The sequence below is a fragment of the Numida meleagris genome, chromosome Z (genome assembly GCF_002078875.1).
Source record: "Numida meleagris isolate 19003 breed g44 Domestic line chromosome Z, NumMel1.0, whole genome shotgun sequence".
Lineage (NCBI taxonomy): Eukaryota > Metazoa > Chordata > Aves > Galliformes > Numididae > Numida > Numida meleagris.
In genome coordinates, this window is record NC_034438.1 from 23,130,360 (window position 1) to 23,153,726 (window position 23,367).

The following is a 23,367-nucleotide window of genomic DNA, read 5'->3' on the forward strand; positions in this document are numbered from 1 at the left end:
GGCAGCCCGTGGCTTGGACAGGTACACTCTTTGCTGGGTAAGGAGCTGGCTGGAGGGCCGGGCCCTGAGAGTGGTGGTGAATGGAGTTAAATCCAGCTGGCGACCGGTCACGAGTGGTGTTTTCCCCAGGGGTTGGTGCTGGGGCCTGTCCTCTTCAATATCTTTATTGGTGACCTGGATGAGGGCATTGAGAGCACCCTCAGTAAGTTTGCAGATGACATCAAGCTGGCAGGAAGTGTTGATCTGCCTGGGGGTAGAGAGGCCCTACAGAGAGATCTCGACAGGCTGGATCTCTGGGCTGAAGCCAACGGGATGAGGTTCAACAAGACCAAGTGCCAGGTAATGCACTTTGGCCACAACAACCCCAGGCAGCGCTACAGGCTTGGGGCAGAGTGGCTGGAAGTTTGTGTGGAGGAAACGGACCTAGGGGTACTGGTCGACGCTCGGCTGAGCATGAGCCAGCAGTGTGCCCAGGTGGCCAAGAAGACCAATGGCATCCTGGCTTGTATCAGAAATAGTGTTGCCAGTAGGAGTAGGGAAGTCATTGTCCTTCTGTACTCAGCCCTGGTGAGGCCCCACCTTGAGTACTGTGTCCAGTTTTGGGCCCCTCACTGCAAGAAAGACGTGGAGGCCCTGGAGCATGTTCAGAGGAGGGCAACGAAGCTGGTGAGGGGTCTGGAGCACAGGCCTTATGAGGAGCGGCTGAAGGAGCTGGGATTGTTCAGTCTGGAGAAGAGGAGGCTCAGGGGAGACCTCATCACTCTCTGTAACTACCTGAAGGGAGGTTGTAGTGAGCTGGGAGTCGGCCTCTTCTCTCTTGTAACTAGTGACAGGACGAGGGGGAATGGCCTCAAGTTGCACCAGAGGAGATTTAGGCTGGACATTAGGAAATACTACTTTTCTGAAAGAGTGGTCAGGCGCTGGAATGGGCTGCCCAGGGAGGTGGTGGAGTCACCATCCCTGGAGGTGTTCAAGAAACATTTAGATATAGCGTTGGGAGACATAGTTTAGTGGGGTTGTTGGTGGTAGGTGGATGGTTGGACTAGGTGATCTTGTAGGTCTTTTCCAACCTAGCTAATACTATGTTTCTAGTTCTTCACTTTAAAATGGTTTTATAGAATTTGAATTACTAGTCAAGATTTTTCCTATCTCTTTGCTGTGAGATTCCATTTTAAGAGGAATTGCGTATTTCATTCTTTTATTAATTAATTATATATGCAATACTACAAACATCTTATTTCTTTTCTTCACTCTCAACTGTGGTTAAATAGTTAGCTATTAACTGCACTTATAGCTCACGTTTAGTAGATGTTTGCAGAGATCTCATATCTGTATTTCTGTAAGTACTTTGCCTTTTCCTGGACTAGATAAAACTATCTTCACTCATTTTTTTCATGTTAATTGTTGTTTACTGTTGCATGTGATGTCCAGATACTCAGATGTCTGCACACAAAGGTGTGCACAGTTGTATGCCAGCTCTGATCCATTGTGACCCTTTCAGTTCCCTTGCATCACCACCGGTTCTTCTCAGCTCCTGCATAACCAGAATTCAATGTTTGCTCAAGAAGGGCATTTCTGGCACATATTCCAGTTTGTACATTTTACTGTGCTAAGGCGCTCGAGCATATTGATTTTTAGGAGGATGTTTTGTTTTCAATTTGAACGAAGAGGAAATTAAATGAATACGTACATTTTGAAATATGACAGGTGCATCATAGGTGTGCCAGCTCCTGGTTTCATTGGTGAGTGAACAGATGGTGGTTTTCTGAAGGGAATGACGCAGACGGTTGCTTACAGGAATAAGCAGCGAGTCATGCTGAAACAACCTGAGTTTTACTGGGCGGTCTTCAAGCTGTAGGTCTTATCTCAGCAGAACTGCCCATCCCATGGTGTTTGCCACAGTGGCAGGTTCATAACCATTGCTATCACTCTGCTAAGTGTCCACAGTGGGGAAGGGAATACCGCACCATCATCCTTTTGAGAGTTAATTAGAGCTTGTTTGTCCAAAACAGCTTATCTTCCCTTCAGTTTGAGAGACTGTCCCTTCCTAAACAGTCTTTGTGTCTTTGATCTCTTGTGTTTACAAGGATTTTCCTGTCATAGTATTGTCTTTTTAGTAACCAGTTCTCTGGAGCTTTCTGAAAAGTGGCATAATAGAGTCATTCTTTCCTTTCCTGTGTGTTTTTCTCACCAGTCTCTTATTAAACAATAACCAATGTATTTCTATAGTAAATATCATAATGAAATATTCATAAATTATCAAGAGCATTTCCAAGTCTGTCACAGTGAATTTGTGGGACTGAATTACTTTTTACAACAAGCACATATTCCAAGTATTTTTGGGCCAGTGCTCTTGCTCATGCACACATTATTAACTATTTAAACAGTGAAAGCCTGGCTTCCTTTTAAGGTAAAAATTCTTAGCACAAAAATAGCAAGGTTTTGTTTGCTACCAAATATTAGTGGTACTTTCCTTCTGACTTTTCATTTTTGTCCCAAACACTCTTTCTCCACCCCCGCCTCAAATTCCGTTAGAAGCTATACTTAAGAGATGCTACAAGAAGAGATTATACCCCAATATTTGAGTCTTCATGATGGGTGTAATATTGTAGGTGACCAAAAAAGGGTGCTGCAGATGAGATGCTTACAATGTTGAGACTTCAGTGACCTAGTGGGAAAGTAAGAAAGGAAACTCATGATTCCACTCCCAGTTGGTGAATTCCTGAGCAGTTAGACTATCAGTAACTGTAGCCAAGATTGCTCCCTTAGTGATGATTTTTTATGTGATGTGTAATTTTCTCTTGAGATACAATAGAAATACTACACATTAGCTTTTATTTGCCTCATAAGTTTTAATAAATTTTGGAATTACAGAAGATCTTGAGTAAGTTTTCAAAACATAATGTAATGGCTGAAGGTTTAAAGACTTTTGTAAATAAATATGAAGCAATGGAACAAATCCCCTGCTTGAGAATTTGCAGCTTAGGAGAGATGCTGGAAATCCAAGTTAGCTTGATCTCCTCTCAGTGTGGGAGCAGTATGCAAAGTTTTGTCTGGATGAGAAAAGAGGGAAATGAGTCCTGTGTTTAAATCTCCCCTGCAGATGGTCTGAAAATTTGGAACCTCTTGTACTTTTAGTTACTTTTCAGTGATGTATTGGCCCCGTTAAAGTCAGTGGGAGTCCTGCTGCAGATTTTAATGAGGACAGAAAGAGAATGGTGCATTTTGACTGGTTTTTTTTTAAGTTGAAATAATTTTCATATTCATTTCTTCTACAGTGACGTATTTGAGATGCAAATCCACCTGTAATTAGATAGCATTTTCTGTAGCATGATAGGAGGGAACTTGTTTGCAGGATGGGATGAAATAACTTTGCACTGCATCAGAACAAAAATAGTTACTGTTGGGGATTTATTTACTTTTTAACCTGTTGAAATACATAAAATGTGGACATTTTGGCATGTGAGTAATTAAACAGTTCAGTTGAAGATTTCATGTCTACAAGCTCTGTCTTTGGTAGGAAATAAATAGAGCATATGAAATAAATAGAGCATAATTCAAATGAAATACAAGGAAATAACAAATTCATAATGATACTTCAGTGAATTTTAACTAATTTGCAAAATATTTTAATAGTGTTTCACATCTTACATTATGTCAGCATGACTAAGACAACAGGTATTGTAAATCTGCATTCCCTGTTAGAAGTGAAACATAGAATGCCTTGGATTGGAAAGGACCTCAAGGATCATCAAGTTCCAACCCCACTGCCACAGGAAGGGTTGCCAAGCACTAGATCAGGTACTAGACAGATTGCCCAGGCCCCCAGCCTGGCCTTAAGCACCTCTGGGAATGGGGCATCCACAACCTCTCTGGGCAACCTGTTCCAGCACCTCACCACTCTCTCGGTAAAAAACATCTCCCTGACATCTAATCTAAATCTCCCTTCCTTTAGTTTAAAACCATTCATCCTTGTCCTATCACTATGTACCCTTGTAAAAAGTTGATTTTCCTTGTTTTTATAAACTCCCTTTAAATATTGGAAGGCTGCAATGAGGTTTCTCCGCAACCTTCTCTTTTCCAGGCCGAACAAACCCAGTTCCTTCAGCCTATCTTCATAGGAAAAAGATGCTCCAGCCCTTGGATCATCTTTGTGGCCCTCCTCTGGACCCTCTTCAGAAGCTCCACATCTTTCCTGCACTGGGGACCCCAGACTTGGATGCAGTGCTCCAACTGGAGCCTCACAAGGGCAGAGAGAGGGGACAATCACCTCCCTGTCCCTGCTGGCCACCACTCTTTTGATGGATCCCAGGATACCATTGGCCTTCTGGGCTGCAAGCACACCCTGCTGGCTCATCTTAAGTTTTTTATCAAGCAGGACCCCTAAGTCCTTCTCAGCAGGGCTACTCTCAAGGAGTTCTTTTCCCAGTTTTATACATAACTGGGATTACCTTGACCTGAGTGCAAAGCCTTGCGCTCTGCTTTGTTGAACCTCATCAACCTCACATGGGCCCACCTTTTGATTTTATCAAAGTCCCTCTGGATGACATCCCTTCCTTCTGCTGTATCAACCACACCGCTCAGCTTGGTGTCATCAGCAAACTTGCTAAGGGTGCACTCAATCCCATCATCTGCGTCATTGATTAAGATGTTAAAGAGTACTAGTTCCAAGACAGACCCCGGGGAGTCACTGCTTGTTACCAGCTTCCATCTGGACATAGAGCCATCGACCACAACCCTCTGGCTACAACCTTCCAACCAATTCCTCATCCTCCAAATAGTCCCCCCTTCAAATCCATATCTCTCCAATTTAGAGGTAAGGATGTGGTAGGGGACCATGTCAGAGGACTTGCAGAAGTTGAGGCAGATGACATTAGTGGTATTCCCTTTGTCCGCCAATGCTGTCACTCCATCATAGAAGGCCATCAGATTGGTCAGGCACAACCTTCCCTTGGTGAAGGCATGTTGGCTGTCACCAGTCACCCACTTGTCCCTTATTTGCCTTAACATGTCATCCAGGAGGATGTGTTCTGTATGTTCCCATGCACAGAGGTGAGGCTTACTGTCTTGTAGTTTCTCGGGTTCTCCTTCGTCTCTTTCTTGTACATGGGAGTGATGTTTCCCTTTTTCCAGTCCCCAGGGACTTCACCTGACAGCTGTGACTTTTCAGATATGATGGAGAGCAGCTCAGCAGCCACATCAGCTAGCTCCCTTAGGACCCTGGGATGCATGTCATCCAGCCCTGTGGACTTGTACACATTCAATCTCATGAGCTGGTCTCAGACTTGCTCTGCCCTTGCAGTGGGGGGGAAGTTTGCTCCCCTATTCCCACCTAGAGGTTCAGGGATGTGAGAATCATGGCTGCCATTGAAGACTTAGGTGAAGAACTCTTTGAATACCTCAGCCTTCTCCAATCTGTTGTAGCCAGTTTTCCTTTCTCATTTAGCAGGGGAGGTATGCTTTCTTTGGCCTGCCTCTTCTGACCTATGTACCAGTAGAATCCCTATTTGTTTTTAGCATCTCTCGCCAAGTTCAGTTTTGTCTTTGCCTTGGCTTTCTTAATCCTATCTCTGCAAGCCCAGACAGCATCCCTGTATTCTTCCCAGGTGACACACCCTTGCTTCCACTGCCTGTACTTGCCCTTCTTTTCTCTCAGTTTGACCAGCAGATCCTTGCCAAAGCCATGCTGGTTTCCTGCCTCCCCTGCCTGCTTTCTTATTCTGAAGGATGGAAAGCTCTTGCGTTCTTAGAAAGGCATCCTTTAAGAGTAGCCACCTTTGTTCAACTCCTTTGTCTCTAAGGACTTCTTCCCAGGAGATCTCATCCAACAATTCCTTAAAATACCTGAAGTTTGCTCTCCTGAAGTTCAGGGTCCTGACTCCACTCTTTGTGAGGCCCACATTCTTCAAGATCACGAACTCAACTAGGACAAGGCCGCTGCAGCCCAAACTGCCTCCAATCTTAATATCTTTAACAATCTCCTCCACACTGATGAGCACCAGGTTCAGCAACGATTCACCTCTGTTTGGTCTGTTCAATATTTGAGCCAGAAAGTTGTTGTCAGTGGACTCCAGGAGTCTCCTGGATTGCTCACAGCTCACAATGTTGTCTTGCCAGTGGATATCTGGGTGGTTGAAGTCCTCCATTGGGATGAGAGCCTGTAAGTGCAAAACTTATTGTAGCTGATGCAGGAAGGCCTCATCAACAAGCTCCTCTTATTCAGGTAGCCTGTAGTAGACCCCGACCATGAGCTGTCCTTTATTATGTAGATATGTCTGTCTTTGAACAGAACATGGTATGTTTTCGGCAACCTGTCACAATAATGCACTCATTAATAGCCCTGTGCAGTCTTATAATAATTAAATATTATAATGTGCAAATATCCACTCTCTTTAATTCACAAGTGACAACTAATAAAAGCTTTGCTTTCAGTTCTTCAAGCAAAAAGTTGTGTTTCTCATAAGGAGTATTACTTTTGTAGGCTATAATTTGATGAAAATAAGACAGTGGATGAAGCGAGGAGGGAATCGTTTTTTTTTTTATTTATGAGGTATGGCTGAAGTTATGCTACCGCTTCAGTTTTAAACCACCTGCTCCTATTTTGTTATCTGACTCTCTGAATATTTTGATGACTCTGAAATCTGTTCCATTTATAAAACAAAACAATGACACACTGAAGCATCCAAATGCCTTGCATCTTCACGACCCAGGTGTTTCCTGTGGTGAGTGTGCACTGCTTAGCACAAACCAGTCTCAGCGGATCTCCCTGTGGCCTGCAGAGAGAGCTTACTCCTAACCTTTTAGGACAACTTGTTTTTCCTTAAGAACTAATCTTCATTCCTATTTTGAGAGCGGAACATGATGAACGTTCCTCCTCTTACACCTGCAGGTTGCGCATAAGTGTGTTGGGGACAGCCCGCTGGCAAAGTGACTTGATCTTCATGGTAGTATCTCTTGAGAAACAGTGCTCCTCCAGACAGCTCTTCCTGCAGGAACACACATCCCATGAGGGGGCCTAGTGCTGTTGGGGCTGACTCACATGACAACTGTTCTTTCTCCTACTTTATTCCTCTTTCTCTTTCCTTATCCTCTCATCCACTAGCTTATTCTGTCTTCTTTGTCTTCAGCCCTTGGGGTAGCAAACCTATTTGCCATGTATCACTCACCCATAAATGAATAATCTCTAATGTTTATGCCATGAGCTGTCCCTGTGTACTGGGTGGCGTGGGCCTCCAGCTGACCATTTGCCTGTGAGAGCACCAAGGAAGGAGCTGCCTAGCACGGCAGCCTGCACTGACCTGGCGAGGGATTGGTCTGAAGTGACAGACCCTTGGTGTGTGAGCCTCAGTTTTATTTGTTTTAAATGGTGAGTTAGCAAGCATTAATGTAAATAGGAGCTACTTCCACTCTGGTGGTTCAAAGCATTCTCGCAGTGTTTGTAACTGCTAGTGAACAATGTTTCAGAGAAAGCAGAAGCCAAGCTTCCAGGATTTTCACATTTTTGGTTATGAGATGCTTGAGCTTGTGTTTTGTAAACAAGATTTAGAAGCTTCTCTGCATAGCTGTGCTTTGGACTGTAGGAAACTTTAGAATAAAAGCTGTAATTGTGCCTGGATTTATTTTACAAACTGGGGTCGTTTCAGCAATCTGTGTGGCCTTCCATTCAGCTGTTTGTTTAAGCCAAGCCAAAAGCCACTTATCTAAAGATGATTTATTCTCACTCTTGAGCTGATAGAACCAGGCTGGGAAGGGTGCAAGCTGAGTTGTAGGGTTTGGTATGAGCCCCCTCCAGTCAAACTCTGAAGGAGAGCATGAAGGACTGGTCATAACACTGTTCAGGAAGGTACTTGCGGGACTCTTGTGCTTTGCTTGTAGGACACTTTTTAAAATAAACAGTGGTGGTATGTGATTGACTCAAATTTGAACCTTGCAGCTGTTCCTTCCTATCTGCGTGGTATGCCAGAGCAAAACTCTCCAGCTCAACATCTCTAAAATCTAAAACTTAAATATTATAATTTGGATCAGCTTCTGACCTTCTGGTTTTGGCAGCGAAAGCAAAGTGGAGGCAAATGTGATTCTTAATCTAGTTCTGAAAATTAGATGTTACTTATTTACTTAGAATATAGCAATGCTGCATAGTAAAAGGCAACGGCTAAAAATTCTTAGCAAGAGGTGTGTAAGTGTAATTTGAGCCATAATATCTGGCTGTCAAAATTGTGCCTAAAGAGAAAGAAAATTTTAGTGATGTCTTAAGCTTAGCTTGTTTTGTTAGATTAAAGCAACCAGAATAATTTTTTGCATTCAGTGTTGTCCTCTCTGGATGCTGTGAGGATCAAACATCTTTCAACTTTCTTAGACTTCACTTAATGCAGAATAAATGAGGCTGAAGGTGTAGTTTCGTCATATTTTTGTCTTCAGCAGTGAAAAATGTTTGAGGGTCCTTTTGCCTTATTTGGGGTTTGCTGATGCCCTAGCATTTTTGGAGGGGCACAGTGGGAACCTGTTGGCTGAAATTACCTGAATTTTAAAGCACTTTTTCTCCTCTCCAAAAAAACCCAGTGGTGTGTCCATCTGCAGTGCCTGGCTGAGGAGATGGGCGGTGCTGGGGGGGAGGTGGCCAGGGACCTCTCGCAGCACCCATGTGGATGCTTATAGCATTAAAAATAGGGGCAGACCCAAATGGCCAAGGGATGAGCCTGCAGAAAGAAGTTTGACTCTTCAGTGAGAGTTGATAATAGCAAAGGGCTTAAAAAACTGTTGTATATTTTGAATTCAGGCTGTCAAGGCAAATATTTTGACAGTCTCTCAGAAGTGGATATTGAGTGGCATGCTGTGAAGAACATACAGCTCTGTCATGGAAAAAGTTTGTCAAGGGATGGGAAACTGGGAGGTGGAATAAACAGCTAGTTTTCAGCCTGGAAAGAGAGTAGCTTGAGTTTCTGTCCAGCAAAAATGGGAGAAAAGAGGCAAGTGCTGTGCTGGAGGGCAGCTTCATGAAGCACTGAGTTCCATATTGCAGCATGTGGCTGGAAAGACTCTGATGTACGGTGTGCAGGTTCTGTTCGAGCTGTGTGAGAACTGGGTAAATTCATTTGGAAATTCAAGGTGATACCTGCTGGAACAAAGATGTTAACTACAGAAGCATGACTGAACTGTGAATAATCTCCAGTACTTCATCTGCAGCCTCTCTCTGCCGAGTCCAATGAATAAGAAATGTTCCTGCCCTTCCTCTGACTTTTGAACCATATTCCTTAGTGTGTTTTTGTCCTCTGAGCTATAACAGGAGATGAGGGGAACAGTGCTCACGTTCAGCTTATCACTGGTACAGGGACAAATTTATCTGTGTGCTCTCACGTGAATAACTGTGGGTTGCTCTGCCTGAATAAAGTGGTGGTTACCTGGGGAAAGCTGGGTTGTGAAGGTTTGATTTGAAAGTTAAGTGTGACCAGAGGAGCTGTTGTTACTGGTGATGTTTATTAACTTTCACATGCTATGAATGTTTCACAATGTAGCAAAACTGGGAAGTATATGTCTCAGGGAAGTCCTGAGATTTGACACTATTTTCATGTTATTTTTGACCCAGCAGTTCTGCTCATGCATTGACTTTTCTGGAGATAACTCATATCTCAACATGTTACCACTATGTATTCTTGCTCTTGCATTTTAAATGAAAAGAACCTAGTGGTGTGTACTTTTCCTTTTGATTCTAATGTGCATTCACCATTTTTTATTAGTGACACGTATTACGGCTTCCAATGTTCATTTGGAATTTCTACGTACCTAAGTAAATATGACCTTTATTCTCTTCTGTGTTCAATAAAAGCATTTTATCATTTTATGTAGATACAGCTGTGATTCAACTGTTAGGTCCTTTGCACCTCAGTTAAGAATACAATTAATTACAAAGATGAGTTTAACAGGAGTGGTACTTACACAAGAATACAGATTCTTTATGGAACTTCTCTTAAAAAATAAAGATATTTTCTATTAAATTGTCTTTAATCATGGCACTGACATAAGAAGCATGTATGCTTTTCCTACATTCCAGTTGTTATTTAAAGTGGAAATGCTGAGAGAATTAACTTTTTTTTGGCAGGCTGACACTTTAGTTCTCTGTTATTACAAAGGGTGTATTCGAGTCATTGGTATGTCAGGTTGCTTGAAAACTCAATGTTTTTCCCAGCTTTTCCAGAATAAAAATGGAAAAAGAGCTAAACGATTGTCACAGTACAGTTGAATGCACAACTGAATGTGCATTGGCTTTTGCTAACATCTAGTTTAGTACATTTTTGTAAGTTACTTAGTTAAGTTGTGAAATGAATTGTCTGAGTGGCAGACGTGCACTGTAGGTTTGGGCTCTCTTTCTGGCGCGCTCTGATGTTTTTCTCTAGTTGGCCAGTCGCAACAGAGAGGCTGAAAGTTGCAGGCTTTGTTCTAAGCACAATACCAGGCAGAATATGCAGGAGCATCTGTCACAAAAACAGGCAGCATGGTAACCATGAACTGAGGGAGGTGAAATTCAGTTTGGGGCATGTTAGGTTAACTGCATGCCTCTGTAAGTCCTGGAGGGGTCTTCAGATCTAGGTGGGGAAGAAGAGAAATGTGGGTGAGATCTTGTGGATAGTTCATAAATCCTAGTGTAGGAAGGAGAAAAAAATTGCTGTATGGAATTCTGAGTCTTTTGAAGTTGTGGCATTTTTTATTTTTTATTTTTTTTTTACTTTTGCATTCAGTGGGACTAGGATTCAACCACTGGGCTCAAAAACTCCTAAAAAATTAAACGCCAGCTCTGTTACTCCTTGACAAAGCTAAAAGACTTGAAAGGAGGATGGGAATGTCTTTTTTCTGGTACCTGCTGACCCCTCTCTATTTGGCAGAGGTGAGGTGATGGAGCAGTGTTCGCTTTTCGTCTTTTTGCCTTTGGTTGCATATTGCTATCTTCTTCTTTTGTGAGTAGATCCCAGGAGCGGTGTGCTCCCTTTGCTAAGGGGTAGGACGAGTGCATTTCCTGCTCTCCCCCTCTTTCCAAGCAATACATTTTAAGTTTAAGCACTGAGGCATGCGTATTGATCCATCTGTTATTTTAAGGAAGACTTCTGGGTATGAGTTAGAAGTGTAGCGATCTCCGATTTCCTCCTGTACCAAGGGAAGGACCGCTCTGGCAATGTCCCCAGCTGCTATCACAGGCAGCAGGAGGGAAGGCCCCAGGGAGCGTCGCTCTGCGCTCCTGGCCGACCGAGGGCTGCGGGCGGAGGGTCGGTGTCCCGCGGCGGCTGGGCAGCCCCACGGGCCGAGGCCGCGCGGCCTTCCCCTCCCCGCCCAGATCCCCGCGAGGCAGCCACTCGGCGGCTGTGAAACCGCTTAAACGCGTCCAAGCGCTCGGCTGGGCCGCTGCCAGCAGCCGTGGTAATTCCAAGCAGGGGAAGATGATGTGGGCGTGCTGGATGAGTGGGTGGGACCGGGCCGCGACCAAGACCTCACTGGCAGCGCGCTCGGCACACGGCCGTGCAGGACGGGCGGAGCGGATGTGTGAGTGCCGCCGGGCAGCTGGAGCGGTCTCTCCCCCGGGACGAGGCGGGTGGCTTCCAGCAAGCACGGAGAGCCGCAATGTGCGGATGTGGACCCGCGCAGGGTTTCAGCTTGCTCGGTTGTGTGGAGGTGGAGGCTCGAGGGCTTTTTCTGCTGCTGATGTGGTCTCTCTCTCCCGTAGGTGCCTGATGTCAAGCAGTGGGCAGTCCCCGTGGCCTTCCCTGCCGACTCGGAGCGTCATGTGCCAGTATGAGCAGTAAGGGGGAAAAGTGCGCTTTGGAGCTCAGCATCCCCGCAAGAAGAAGGGAGGAACTGACTGGAGAGGACAAATGACTGTACTGCTTGCAAAACTTGTAGCAGTTCACTTTTTCTCCCGAGGAGCGTTGTCTTGGCTGCTGTGAGTGCTGAAAGAGCAAGCGGAGCTGCAGCAGTGATTTCCTTGTGGTCCCTTTTCTCTGCTTTAATTTAACTTTTTCCCCCCTCCTGCCTGGATTTAAGACTGTCAGCTGCATTGTTTGCAAGCAGTGGACACCAATATGTGTCATGTCATTGTAACGTGTCGGTCCATGCTATGGACTCTCCTGAGTATCGTGGTGGCTTTTGCGGAGCTCATCGCTTTCATGAGTGCGGACTGGCTGATTGGCAAAGCCAAGCCCGTCAGCACCGAGGACACGGACAACAGAACGGGAGGGCTGCAGGAGCCCTACCACCCGACACTGGGCATCTACGGGCGCTGCACGAGGATCTCTCACATGCAGCTCTCCAGACGAGATACGCTTTGCGGCCCTTACGCCGAAAACTTCAGTGAGATTGCCAGTGGGTTCTGGCAGGCGACCGCTATTTTCCTAGCTGTGGGAATCCTGATCCTCTGCGCCGTGGCATTTGTGTCTGTCTTTACTATGTGTGTGCAGAGTATTATGAAGAAAAGTATTTTTAATGTCTGTGGGCTGCTACAAGGGATTGCAGGTACGTGAGCTCTGAGAGCAACTAAAAATTCTTATTTTTGTGCCATTCAGCTGGATGAAACACAGCAATTCTGTGGTGTTTACCAGGAGATCACATTAGACAGACCCAGAGTGATTCTATACGCTGGTGTTTATTCAAACGCAGCTGAAATTTATAGCTGCACAGCATGTAATACATTGACATTGGCAGCAGGATTGCAGTCTGTTGTGTGCCAAAATGAACTGACCGATGTTTCTTTTGTTTGCTGTTCTGTGCTTTCGCTCTGTGTGAATTTCTTTCTGTAACAAAAACTTCTCTTCTTTGTTACCAGCAGAGAGCAAAGTTAATCCTCATGCTAAGGCAGTCCATCTCCCTCTCACTACTTTGGTGAGTTTTCCATAGGCCCAGGGCAGTTCAGGTGCCCCATGGCTGAAGCAAGAGCAAACACCCCAGGACAAGGCCCGCGGCTGTACGCTCTGCTCTCCAGGTTTTATGCTAAGCCACCTCCTTCAAGGGTATGCGCTTGACAGGTCATACCTGACGGTAAACTCTCCTGCTGGCCAGCCCATTGCATTGTTCAGCTGCAGTCACAGAGCCCTGTGAGCTTATCTTTTTGTGGTCTGATTGTACTTTGCCTGAAACGATGACTCCATTCTAGATATGTCATGTTTCTGTTTATAACGTAGGTTTACAGGGATTAAGTAACTGTATGGCAGGCCAAAGCTGGAAAGCCCTAGGCAGAGCAGGGTGTGGCTTTCTGCTGTCACTGGGACTGGCTCTGTGTGCCAGTTCCGTGCTTTGCGGTGTGTGCATGGGGTGGTCTGAAGGAGAAGAGTGGTCCTGCCACAACCGGCTGCCCTCAGGGACTTGCGAGGAAGGCGGCAGTGGCACAGGCTGCCTCTGCCTTCCCTCTTGGTGGTGCTCTTAACCAGATGTTTTCAATTCATACTGTGGTTTGGTTAAAGCGGAAGCGAGGAGTTGGGACTTGTTTGCTGGAAGGAAGAGTCTGTCTTGACCACTCCTTGCCAGCACAGCGGTGGCCCTGGTGCTGGCTGCACCTTGACGGGTGTCCCAGCTGCTCCCTGGCTTGGGTGAGGGCTGTGCTCATCTTCCTCTGAGCACAGAGGTCACAGCCAGGGACATGGCCAACACTGGCTCCTAAAGCACTGCAAAGCAGTATAAAAGCATCTGGGTTATCTTGTGTCACCCACAATAAGGTTTGTGCATTTGCACCAGAATTAGATCGCTACATTGGCTCAAGCTGCTTCTGTTCAGATTATGGGAGCAGATGAATATCCTTCAAATAAAAATGACATGTTTTGCAGCAGTCCCTCCTGGTTCGCAGAAGTACCAGCACCAGCATGACAAATAAGCAGCTCTGCAGTGCAAATTAGAGCTAGTGGAAGGTTTTATTTCCTTGCTCTCTTACCCTATACTTCAGAAATAATCCATAAAACCTGTTTTTCAAGAGATTACGTCTTTTCATTTAAAGTTGCGTTTGTGTGAGAGATTGGTTAGCAGCATAAGTAGATGTTTGGAGCATCAGACTCGTGTCTGTTGAAAAGATAACCATGCTTATGGTTGCAATGCCATCTCAAGATTGATACAGTCTAGCATCAGAGTAGGCAGGAAGTAGATTCTTATATCTTAGCGAACTGTTCTGGAAAACATCTGTTTGTGAGCAGATATGACAGTTTTAGGTTTTAATACCAACCTGCTGTGCCCGTAAAGGAAGGCATTGAACAATCTGGTAGACCAAGCATTTGTTATGTGAAGAGATAGCTAAGTCCTTTTTTTGAGCTGTACTGAGAAGCTCTTCCCTTCTTAGAATTTAGATAAATGACACGGCATGAAACTGGGTAATTGAAAGGTCACGTTACTGAAACTGTTGCTATGAGAAATACCTCTGCCAACATTTGCAGCCAGGCGCCTTGTGGCTAGCAACTCATTTTCTCAAGATTAATTTTATTGGGTCCACTGCTACTCTTGTGCCAGTAGCGTTACAGCATCTGCTTACTTAGTTGAAAGTATTTTCCTATGACTTATCACAGCTGTTAATTTCAACTTCTCAGTTCCTGGGTTTTGAAAAACACTTACACATGTTTTTAGCAGGACAGTTATTGGCATGGTTAATCTGTATGAGGATTATGATATGTGAACTAATGCCCTGGCCAGAGAACAGCTTGACACAGACCTGCATGATTGTCTTCAGTTTAAGATCGTTCTTTCAAATGTGAACTGTTATTTTTTTTAGGAAAAGCAATTCACAAAACTGTTTTGTTTATCAGCATATATCAGCCCAATATTTTTAAGCATGCCAGACATCTCATTTTCAAAGATGAGATGCACCCACACAGAGTAATCTACAGGAATTGAGGATGTCACAGACTTAATCTCATTTAAAATCTCTATATCTTTGCTAAGGAGATTTAATATAATTAAAAACATACAACAAGTTAGTTTATTTCTGGAATTCATTATGAAAAAACAGTAACAGACACCGGATATGTCTTTTCTGTCTAGCAGCAGTGGATGTGACCTGGGTGATGCCTACGGTAAAATTACAAACAAGGCTACATCTTTTTGTATGGTCCTTCAACAAACTCTCGCTTAGGTCACTGGGTAGGAGCCATGCACATATCTAGTCCACAGAGCTTTTGTTGTTGTTGTTGTTGCAGAAAATTAGAAATTAAAAGCTGTAGAAGAAGAAGATACAGCTTCTGTTTGAAATCTTATAATTTGTTGTAATGGGGCATGACCTTTTACCACTTGTTTTCAGGCTGCAATGTCTTTCACTCTGGACTTGCAGAAGTAGTAATCAGTAGTTCTGGTTTTGGAAATGTTTGCAGATCGTTTCATCTGGAAAATAATATTTTCCCTGCAATAGAAAGTGCAAAGAAAGGAGCCATGTAATTAAATAGATAATTACTACCCAGCAGCAAGAAGTCCAGGCAGACTTTTTGAACATCGTTTTGGGGAAAGTATTCTGTTTTTACAGTCGATGAAACATTTGAAATACAGAGGCTAGAAGAGGCCCAGGATGTGAAGGCCTGTAGCTGTGGAGCACTTAGGGTGTTTGTGCATGTTGTCAAGAAGCACTGCTGTGTTAAAGAGGCCAAGCTGGCGAGCAGGGGAAGCACCGCGTGTGCTCACGCTGCTGCCCGCAGGTGACTGAGGCTGCTGCTTGGCTGGGAGCCTGGGCAGGAGGAAAGCAGAGCCAGAGCAGTTCAGCCTTCAGTGGCAAGGGAACTTCTTGTTTGTCTTTCTAAAATGCAGAGCATGCATTTTTCAAAAGCATATTTCCTCTTGGATTCATCTTAGAATTTTTCTTTTCTGATGCCAGAATTCTGAATTCTTGGGGTGGGAAGAAAGAAAAAGGGGTGGGGGGGATTTCTAATGGAAATCCTGACGATCTGAACTGCTCCTGCTGTCTGCGGTATTGTGCTTCCTGTAACCTATACGGCCAGCTGCCAGCGCGACATCCAATACACACATGGTTGCCGACAGTTCAAGCTAAGGGGACTGCTGATTTGGAGCAAGAGGAATTATGCCAGGGAAGGAAAACGAGTTCCAGTGCTGAACTGCTATTGAGCCTGAGGGACAGTATTAAGAAGTAGTTAAGGGACAGTTAAAGAAATAAAGTGAAGGTTTTAGTGTTTAGTTAGATTTGGAGGTCAGCTTACCTCCTGCCCTACCATGATGGTCACAGGGATCAGCAGACACTCAGCAGACTGTCAGTGTTGAGGTTCTCACTGACAAAGATTAGCAACTGTGGTTCTTAACAAGCAAGCATAAACCTTCCATCAAATGCTGTTGAGTGTGAGAAGCTTGCGCAGTGCCCTGAGAAATGCTTTCCTGTGGCATGTGTGTGTGCAAGGGTGCAGTACTTGTACCGGTGTTGAGATGCTGGGGATGTCTGCATTTCCTGCTGCCCAGTGGAGTGCGACTGCTGGCTGCCTCTCCTGCAGGGTGGATTTTTGCTTTCCGACTCAGAGCCAAGACTGATGCTGCTGTTACATAGAACAGCAAACTCTGTAAGAGAATGTTTAGATGCAGAGGCTGTGCTTGCACTCAAACACAAGAAAAAAGAAGAAATCAGCTCAGCCTCAGCAGGCAGAGAGGGGTGGGGAACAGTCAGCTTGCACTGCAGGATCAGCACTGAGGAAATGTAATGGAACGAGAAAACGTCCCAGGGCCCTTTTACCTCATTGTTTCAGCCAAGGCAGCTTGTTGCTTCAGCTCCTTTGCAGAGCCCTGGTCACGAGGTGTTTTTCTTTCTCTTTCTGCTGATTCTGCACAATTGATTCATGTTTTTGAGGGCACTGGCAACAGCCAGTTGGACAGCACTGAAAAAGGTTACAGCAAGCACTGTGAAACGTGCTGGGTCTTTTCCTCTGCTTCTTTCATGGATGGACTATTTGACATAATCTGATATTTTCTTTCCAAACTAAGGAACCTCCCAAATTCATCCACTGCAGTGTAGTTACTCATTTAGCTGCTTCAAGCCTGCCATTTAGCTGTCTCAGATTAAAAATGCCCAGTACCTCACTGGCCTTTGAGGAAAATCCTGATGGCCACGCAGCGGCTCTGCAGAAGGCACAGCAGTGTGCCTGGCTCCTGCTGTGGTGCTCCAAGCACAGAGCTGGGCAGGGCTTGCACGTATGTGAGAACACCAACAGAGCCTGCATCAAAGAAAGTTGCTGCAGCCATACAGGGTGGTCAGGGCCTGTGAATTGGTGTGACTGGTAGGGTCGGCAAAGCTCAGGATTTTCTGAGATTCTGTGAAGTCTGATGGGATGCAGCTTGCCCTCTCTTCTCCTGAAGAGGAGTCTGTATGCTCATGCTTCGTTCAAGAGAAGACCGAGCAGAAGATTACACAATAAAAAAACCTAAACGCAAGAAACCCCAAATGCCATACAGGAATCGCCCATATGCTGTCATTCTGCCAAAGCAACCCACATCAAGGCTTCACAAGCTGGCTTCTTTTTGGCTCTTTCTGTGGGTAGCAAAATACACATAATAGTGATAATAGCTTCTTGTCCATAGCTTTTCCTTCTACCTCCTGTCATGCCCATCCTCCACCATGTATTCTTAGCCCTGTTTCCACACCCTAATATCAGTAAATGACATCGGAAACATTGTTTAGTTATGAACATGCCATCTTCGATTGGCTTAATGAATTGGAGTGTGAGCAAGTGGCTGAAAAGAGTGGGGATCTTTTCATCAGTTTGGGGAAGGCAATGGCCAGGGAACTGCTTCCACTTACATGTCCCTAAGGGAAGTTTAAGTGGCCTTTGAGGAAAAAAAAACTGATCTGTGCAGGTTTTGGGAGATCACCTGGTTACAGTTCTGCGCAGCTTGCTCTCAGGTGTCGGTGCAGGGTGTCCCAGGCACGCTGCAGTCTGTGTCTGGCTGCAGCTTCCACACAGGGCCAGGCCTGCCGCCCTCCTTCCACCTGAGTGGGTCTGCTCCTCAGTGCCTTGGCTGCCCTTTCCCCTCCATCGGCCCTGCTCCCCCATTATCCCAGACCCCCTCATTGATGTGAACCCACACTGACTGCAGTATCAAGATAGGTTTTGAATTCACAAATTCTTCTGTTGTGCAGTGTTTCCATATGGACTGTCTTCAAGGCTCTTGTGCTCACAGATTGTCCCCTTGCTTGCTGTGCGTGTGCCGCCGCGCTCAGCTGGAGGCTGCCAGGGCTGCTGGAGGCCATACAGCGTGACAGGCCACAGGAAGGCCACCACTCTGGGCTGTGGTGTGGCGTCTGCCCTGCTGCACTGCAGTGGTCCTGCCCCAGCCCGTCGGGAATTCTCTCACCTGTCCCATCCCCTCTTCCAGACTTGGAGCTCTGTGACTGGCCTGGACTGGTCAGTCTTATGAGGAGTGGCTGAGGGAACTGCAGTTGTTCAGCATGGAGGACGTCCACCATGCCCACCGTGTGCAGTGACCATCACTACAGTTGTCTGTATATGCAAAAGCTTCCTCAGGTTAAGCTAGTGAAGTGCATCTGTGCACATATTTCAACATTCAGGTATTCATTTAGCACACTGACACATTTGCCAATAAGCCCCTGGGTAACAAAGGGCTATTATGGCAAGCTGCTGTGCACCTTGGGCCAGAGCGCTTGTCTCCTGAGGCTGTGCAGAAGGGGAGAAAAGCAGTGTTGATGCTTTTCACCACTTGGAGGTGACCCATGTGAGTGAAGCAATGCTCATCTTCCCACTTCCACTCCTACCTCTGCTGCAGTGCTGTTGCTGGGTTGTGCTGCTCCACGGGAGCCTATTGTATTGCCACCTCATGGATCACAGCTGCTTAATTTCCTGTATCTTCAGCAGCATTTTTAAAGGGTTGTTTTGGCTTGGATTTTTTTTGTTGGTGTTTTTTTTTGTTTTTGCTATTTTGCTAGGAAATGAGAAGATATAAAGATTTGCAATGGAAATTGGCTTTGTTAGTGTATGCTGTTGTTTAATATAGCACAACAGCAGCTGCACAGGAGACTGTCAAAATGAAATAGCATGCCTTGACTTATCTAAACAGGCATCTGCACAGCCCCTTTCTTGAGGGTTGTTTCCAAGGATGGAATAAGAAAGCTTTTACTCAGCTATGACTCTGCTGCTGACCAGCATGTGATGTGACATGTGGATGCCCACAGTGGCAGACTGATTTGTTGGTTTTCTGTGATGTTAGCCTAGCAAGTCTGCTGTAGAGCATGAAAAAAAAGGAGGAACACTTGCTTGCTGCAGTTCCAGGCCCTCAGAAGGGAAAGTCTTGGGGTGCAAGTGGAAAAAGGTTTCCTTAAATAAAGGTCATTACTGAGCTGTAGTCAGAAACTTTTCCTCTCATTAATGCATTCTGCTACGTTCATACTGATATTTCTCAGTACAAGAAGTTTGACTTTAGTGTAAACATTTGAAGGCTAGCGCTTAATGGGTTGTCCAAGCTGTAATCAGGATCAGGCTAATAATCCTAATAAGTTTGATCTACATTTTCTATTTCTTAAGGCTTTCTTCTGAAAGCACATAATTTGGGATTGATAAAATGTTATGGGAGCAAATTCCCTTCGGTGAAACATGCGAAAATGTTCTCTGCTGACAGACTCGTACCAGCAAGCTTTATGAGATGAGTTATCTGGATCAGAGGGTTATTTAAATAGTTTTCTTCTGTTGTTCATAAGCATCCGACTGCATTATGCAGCCTGCTTTCAGACCTCTGTTTTAAGGAATCCTAAGAAGAAACATGTATAAAAGCTGGCAACAACAAACAGAAGGAAAATATAATTAATGCTGCATCCATAGCAGTGCAGCTGTGCAAAGAGGGAGGGGGTAAATCTTCAACAGAACAAACGTGAGCTCTGGAAGGCTGTGGAAAACAGCCTCGTCATGCTTTCAAAATTAATTTTCTCTCTCGGCATGGGGAACAAACAACAGTGATTAACAGGTGGATTGGCTGCGAATTAAAACTCATTTACTGTACATTAGAGAGAGGACAACTGAAAGGATTCTTTGCAGAAAAGTTTTCTTCAGCTAAAGCACCAGACTTCTGTTCTCTGTTTTTCCTCTTGAAGACTGGCTTCTGTTCAAATGCATTGGGACAAAAGCAAAAAATGATCTATTAAGAAAAAGAAATCATTATCATTATAATTTACTGTCCTCCTGCCAGATCCATCTTAAGACAAACTGTCGACAGGAGATAATTGTTGCTTCATTGGATTGTGCTGACATAAAGTTACACAATACACAATGAGCTTTGTACTTCCGTGATGAACAAAAGTTTAAGTGCTTTAACTTACGGCGTTAAATGCCTTAGAAAGCCACATCATGCAGATTTAATATGCAAGTAATATTTAAATGTGTTGGGTTAAAGAGTAACTGAGTCAAATTCAAGAACCCTGAGAACTGTAATAGTTAATCAATCCAGAGAACAACTTCTTATACATAGATGAGTGTACATCTGACACGCTTCTGTGTCCCTGTGCACTGTGGATATAAATGAATGCTGAGGGCATGCCCCATGGCTCCTTTGAGAGCCCCATGCTCACTGGTGAGAAGCTTCGTGCCTGGCTCCATGCACCCTACCCAGTGCCCTCCTCTGCCATCTGCCCCGGGATGCTTTAGAAAACAAAAACATGTTTTGTGCTGCCCATAACCAACTGAAAACCAGTTGATCTTCATTTTTCCTCTGTCTTGTTGCAGTCAGGCAATGAATCCTAGAATCACAGAATGGCTTGGGTTGGAATGGACCTTCAACATCATCTAGTTCCAGCACCCCTGATGTGAACAGGGTTGCTACCCACTAGAACCATGATGAAAAACTATTGCCAGTGTGTTACTTGGGGTTAACTCCCTTGTTCTTTGTGCTCTGTTTGTTATGTAAGAAGAGTTTGCCAGCTATTGACAGAAACAATGAGCAGAGCTGCCAAGTATAATAAATAAATAACAAAAATGAGAGGGATGCAGGCAGGTGACCCCAGGGACTGAGCAGTGGCTGCAGAAAGGGAGAGATACATGCAATTAAGCAAAGAGATGTGAGGGGCTTGGCCAGGCTCTGCCCCGTGGACAGTAGTATGAGAATTCAGTGCTGAAAGTCTACCAGTTCGGCCAGATGCTATCCTGTAATTGTTTTTTTGCTCAACTGCAGCTGCTTGCATGTGCTTGAGACATAGATCAAGGCTACGGCATTAGCCACAGAAACATGCCTCTGGCTTTTTCATGTTTCTTGAAATGATTGAGCAGCAATCCTTAGGTTAAAGGTGAGAGCACACTGAGACTGCTGAGCTATTCATATTGTATTTAACCATTTCACCTGTTTAAAAGTAACTTTGGCTTTCCACGGAGTATCACAGCCTCATCTGATCTTGGTATCAGATATATCTGAGCTTATTCTTTCCACATGGGCCTCTCTTCCCTCCCTTTGCGTCTGTGTTCCAGGAGCACAGTGGTTCTTTTCTTGTGGTCTCTGGAAGATGCCCCTCTGGCTATAGCTGGTTGGACAGGTAAGTGCTGTTGGTTGCTGACTTCTGCTGTAGCCTGTGGTTTTCTCTGCTGTTGGGTAATGAAAATCTTCCATCCATTTTGTTTAAGCAGCAGGAACACTGCAACATACAGTCACCTCTTTTGTAGTGACTTGGAAGCAGCAGGCAAAGCTCCTCTTGGCGTTTTTACTTGGGATCCCTATGGAGAGAGCCACCTCTGAAGCCTGCTCAGCTCCATCACTGTGCTTTGTAGGTTAGAGCTGTGCACAAGATGAATCTGTACCTCTCTGCATGCTGCTAGTCAGCATGAAACCCACGGAGTGCCATCTCTGTTTGTGGGTGTGTTGAATTGAATTAGTTAGGTAATCTGTATTAACCTTCCCTAACGAGTTGGAACCAGGTACTACTGAAATTATGAATGATGGTAAACATTAGTGATAGTGACAGGTGTGTTCTGAGAAGCCTTGTGTCTGCACTGGGATGGAGTATAAGGTAGGCTCAGTGGTGAAGACGTTATTTTTTTTCTTACATTATGCTAGGATAGTACAGGGGTCAGAAAGTGAGAACCTGTCCATGGTCATGGCCCATAGTTTTGGAGTTTTCTCCAAATCTTCCTCTCAACTGAGAAAATAACTGTAGGTTATCCAGCTGTGGGCTGCATTCAGCATTTCTCCAGGAATTTTCTTTACTCTTTAGAAAAAAAAAAGTAAGGTAAAAAAGTCTTAATTCAGTAGAGTATTGATGAATATGTAGAGGTGCTGCAGCCTTTTAGGGGTGGCTGAGATTTCAGTAGTGGCTTTTCAGCTTGGGGGGTCCACACCATATAACAGTAGCTTTCAGGAGTTGCTCAGTGCTCTGGCTTTCACTAAAAGAGATGGATGTGACTTCTCAGACTTGTTTGTGACTGAGCCATCTGGAGTGAAACACAGACCTCTGGGTTTGTTACTGATAGGGTGGTAAGATTTAAAAACTAACTTGGCAGCAGCAGCTACTTTGGCATTTCATGGTTGGTTTCTTAATTCAGGGCTGGTGATTTGTAACTACCAAAGGGTTTGTGATCTTTAGAAAAAATGGCAGCTGGAACATACTCATGTACAGTTAGAAAAATAGTGTTTAGTCCTGCTGGTTAATGCTGAACAGGAAGCTGGTGATGAATAGAGGAGAGGAACTGCTGGTGTTTAGTCTGAAACGGCTGCTGGGCTCAGCAGGATGAAAGCACAGCTTATCCAGGTCTGTCCAAGATAAAGCAGTACTTTATGCTTAATGTAGTTTGGCCAATTGGACAGGAATCACTGCACAAAATTTGTCATGGCTTCTTCAAAGTAAACAGTGATTAAATCCCCTCAGACAGAGATCATTCACTACTGGATTTTGCTGCCCTAAATAACAGCATTTAGTTCATTCACACCCATGGTGTTACCATTAGGAAAATGCTGGAGGAAGGAGAATCTTTTGTGAAATACCTGGCATTTATAGACATTAGACAGTTGGTAAGAAAACCTAATGTACTGCAGAATGGACTATTCTAACTGAATTGAAGATGGGAACAAGTCTTAGCAGGTGTTCTTGGTAAAGATATATGTAGTATAGAAAAGAAAATAAGACTTTCATATTTGATAACCTAGTAGAAATTTTGAAATTAAATTTATGAATGAATTGGTGCCGTAAATAAAAAGCACAACTTTCAGCCAACTTCAAGAATAATACCATTATCAGCTATCTTCTCCAGTGTGCGAGGCTAAATAAAGGGCTTTACAGTACAGGACAAACAAATTGGGTAATACTTAAAGGGTGCGAAGGGCTGCATTCACTTTCTGGATAAATGGGTTGTCTTTAAGCATAAACCGTTCTGTATAATTCTTCCTGCTCTTCTTAGTAAAATTTTGAAGAAAACAATAGAAAGCTAATATAGATGCCTA

At 44.5% G+C, this 23,367-nt stretch overlaps 1 protein-coding gene across 6 annotated transcripts in view; it reads left to right on the plus strand.

Annotated features, from left to right (window-relative positions):
- The window catches only part of LHFPL2 (lipoma HMGIC fusion partner-like 2), a 129,809-nt gene that overhangs the window by 101,257 nt on the left and 5,185 nt on the right, over positions 1-23,367 (plus strand). For 3 of the 6 annotated variants that reach the window (XM_021379481.1, XM_021379486.1, XM_021379482.1), the window contains one exon: positions 11,711-12,495. In XM_021379481.1, coding sequence (XP_021235156.1) covers positions 12,066-12,495 — 430 coding nt within the window. In that variant the 5' untranslated portion in view covers positions 11,711-12,065. Of the gene's footprint in view, positions 1-11,327; positions 11,407-11,438; positions 11,610-11,710; positions 12,496-23,367 lie in introns of those variants that run through there. The other 3 variants (XM_021379487.1, XM_021379484.1, XM_021379485.1) reach the window with 3 other exon arrangements.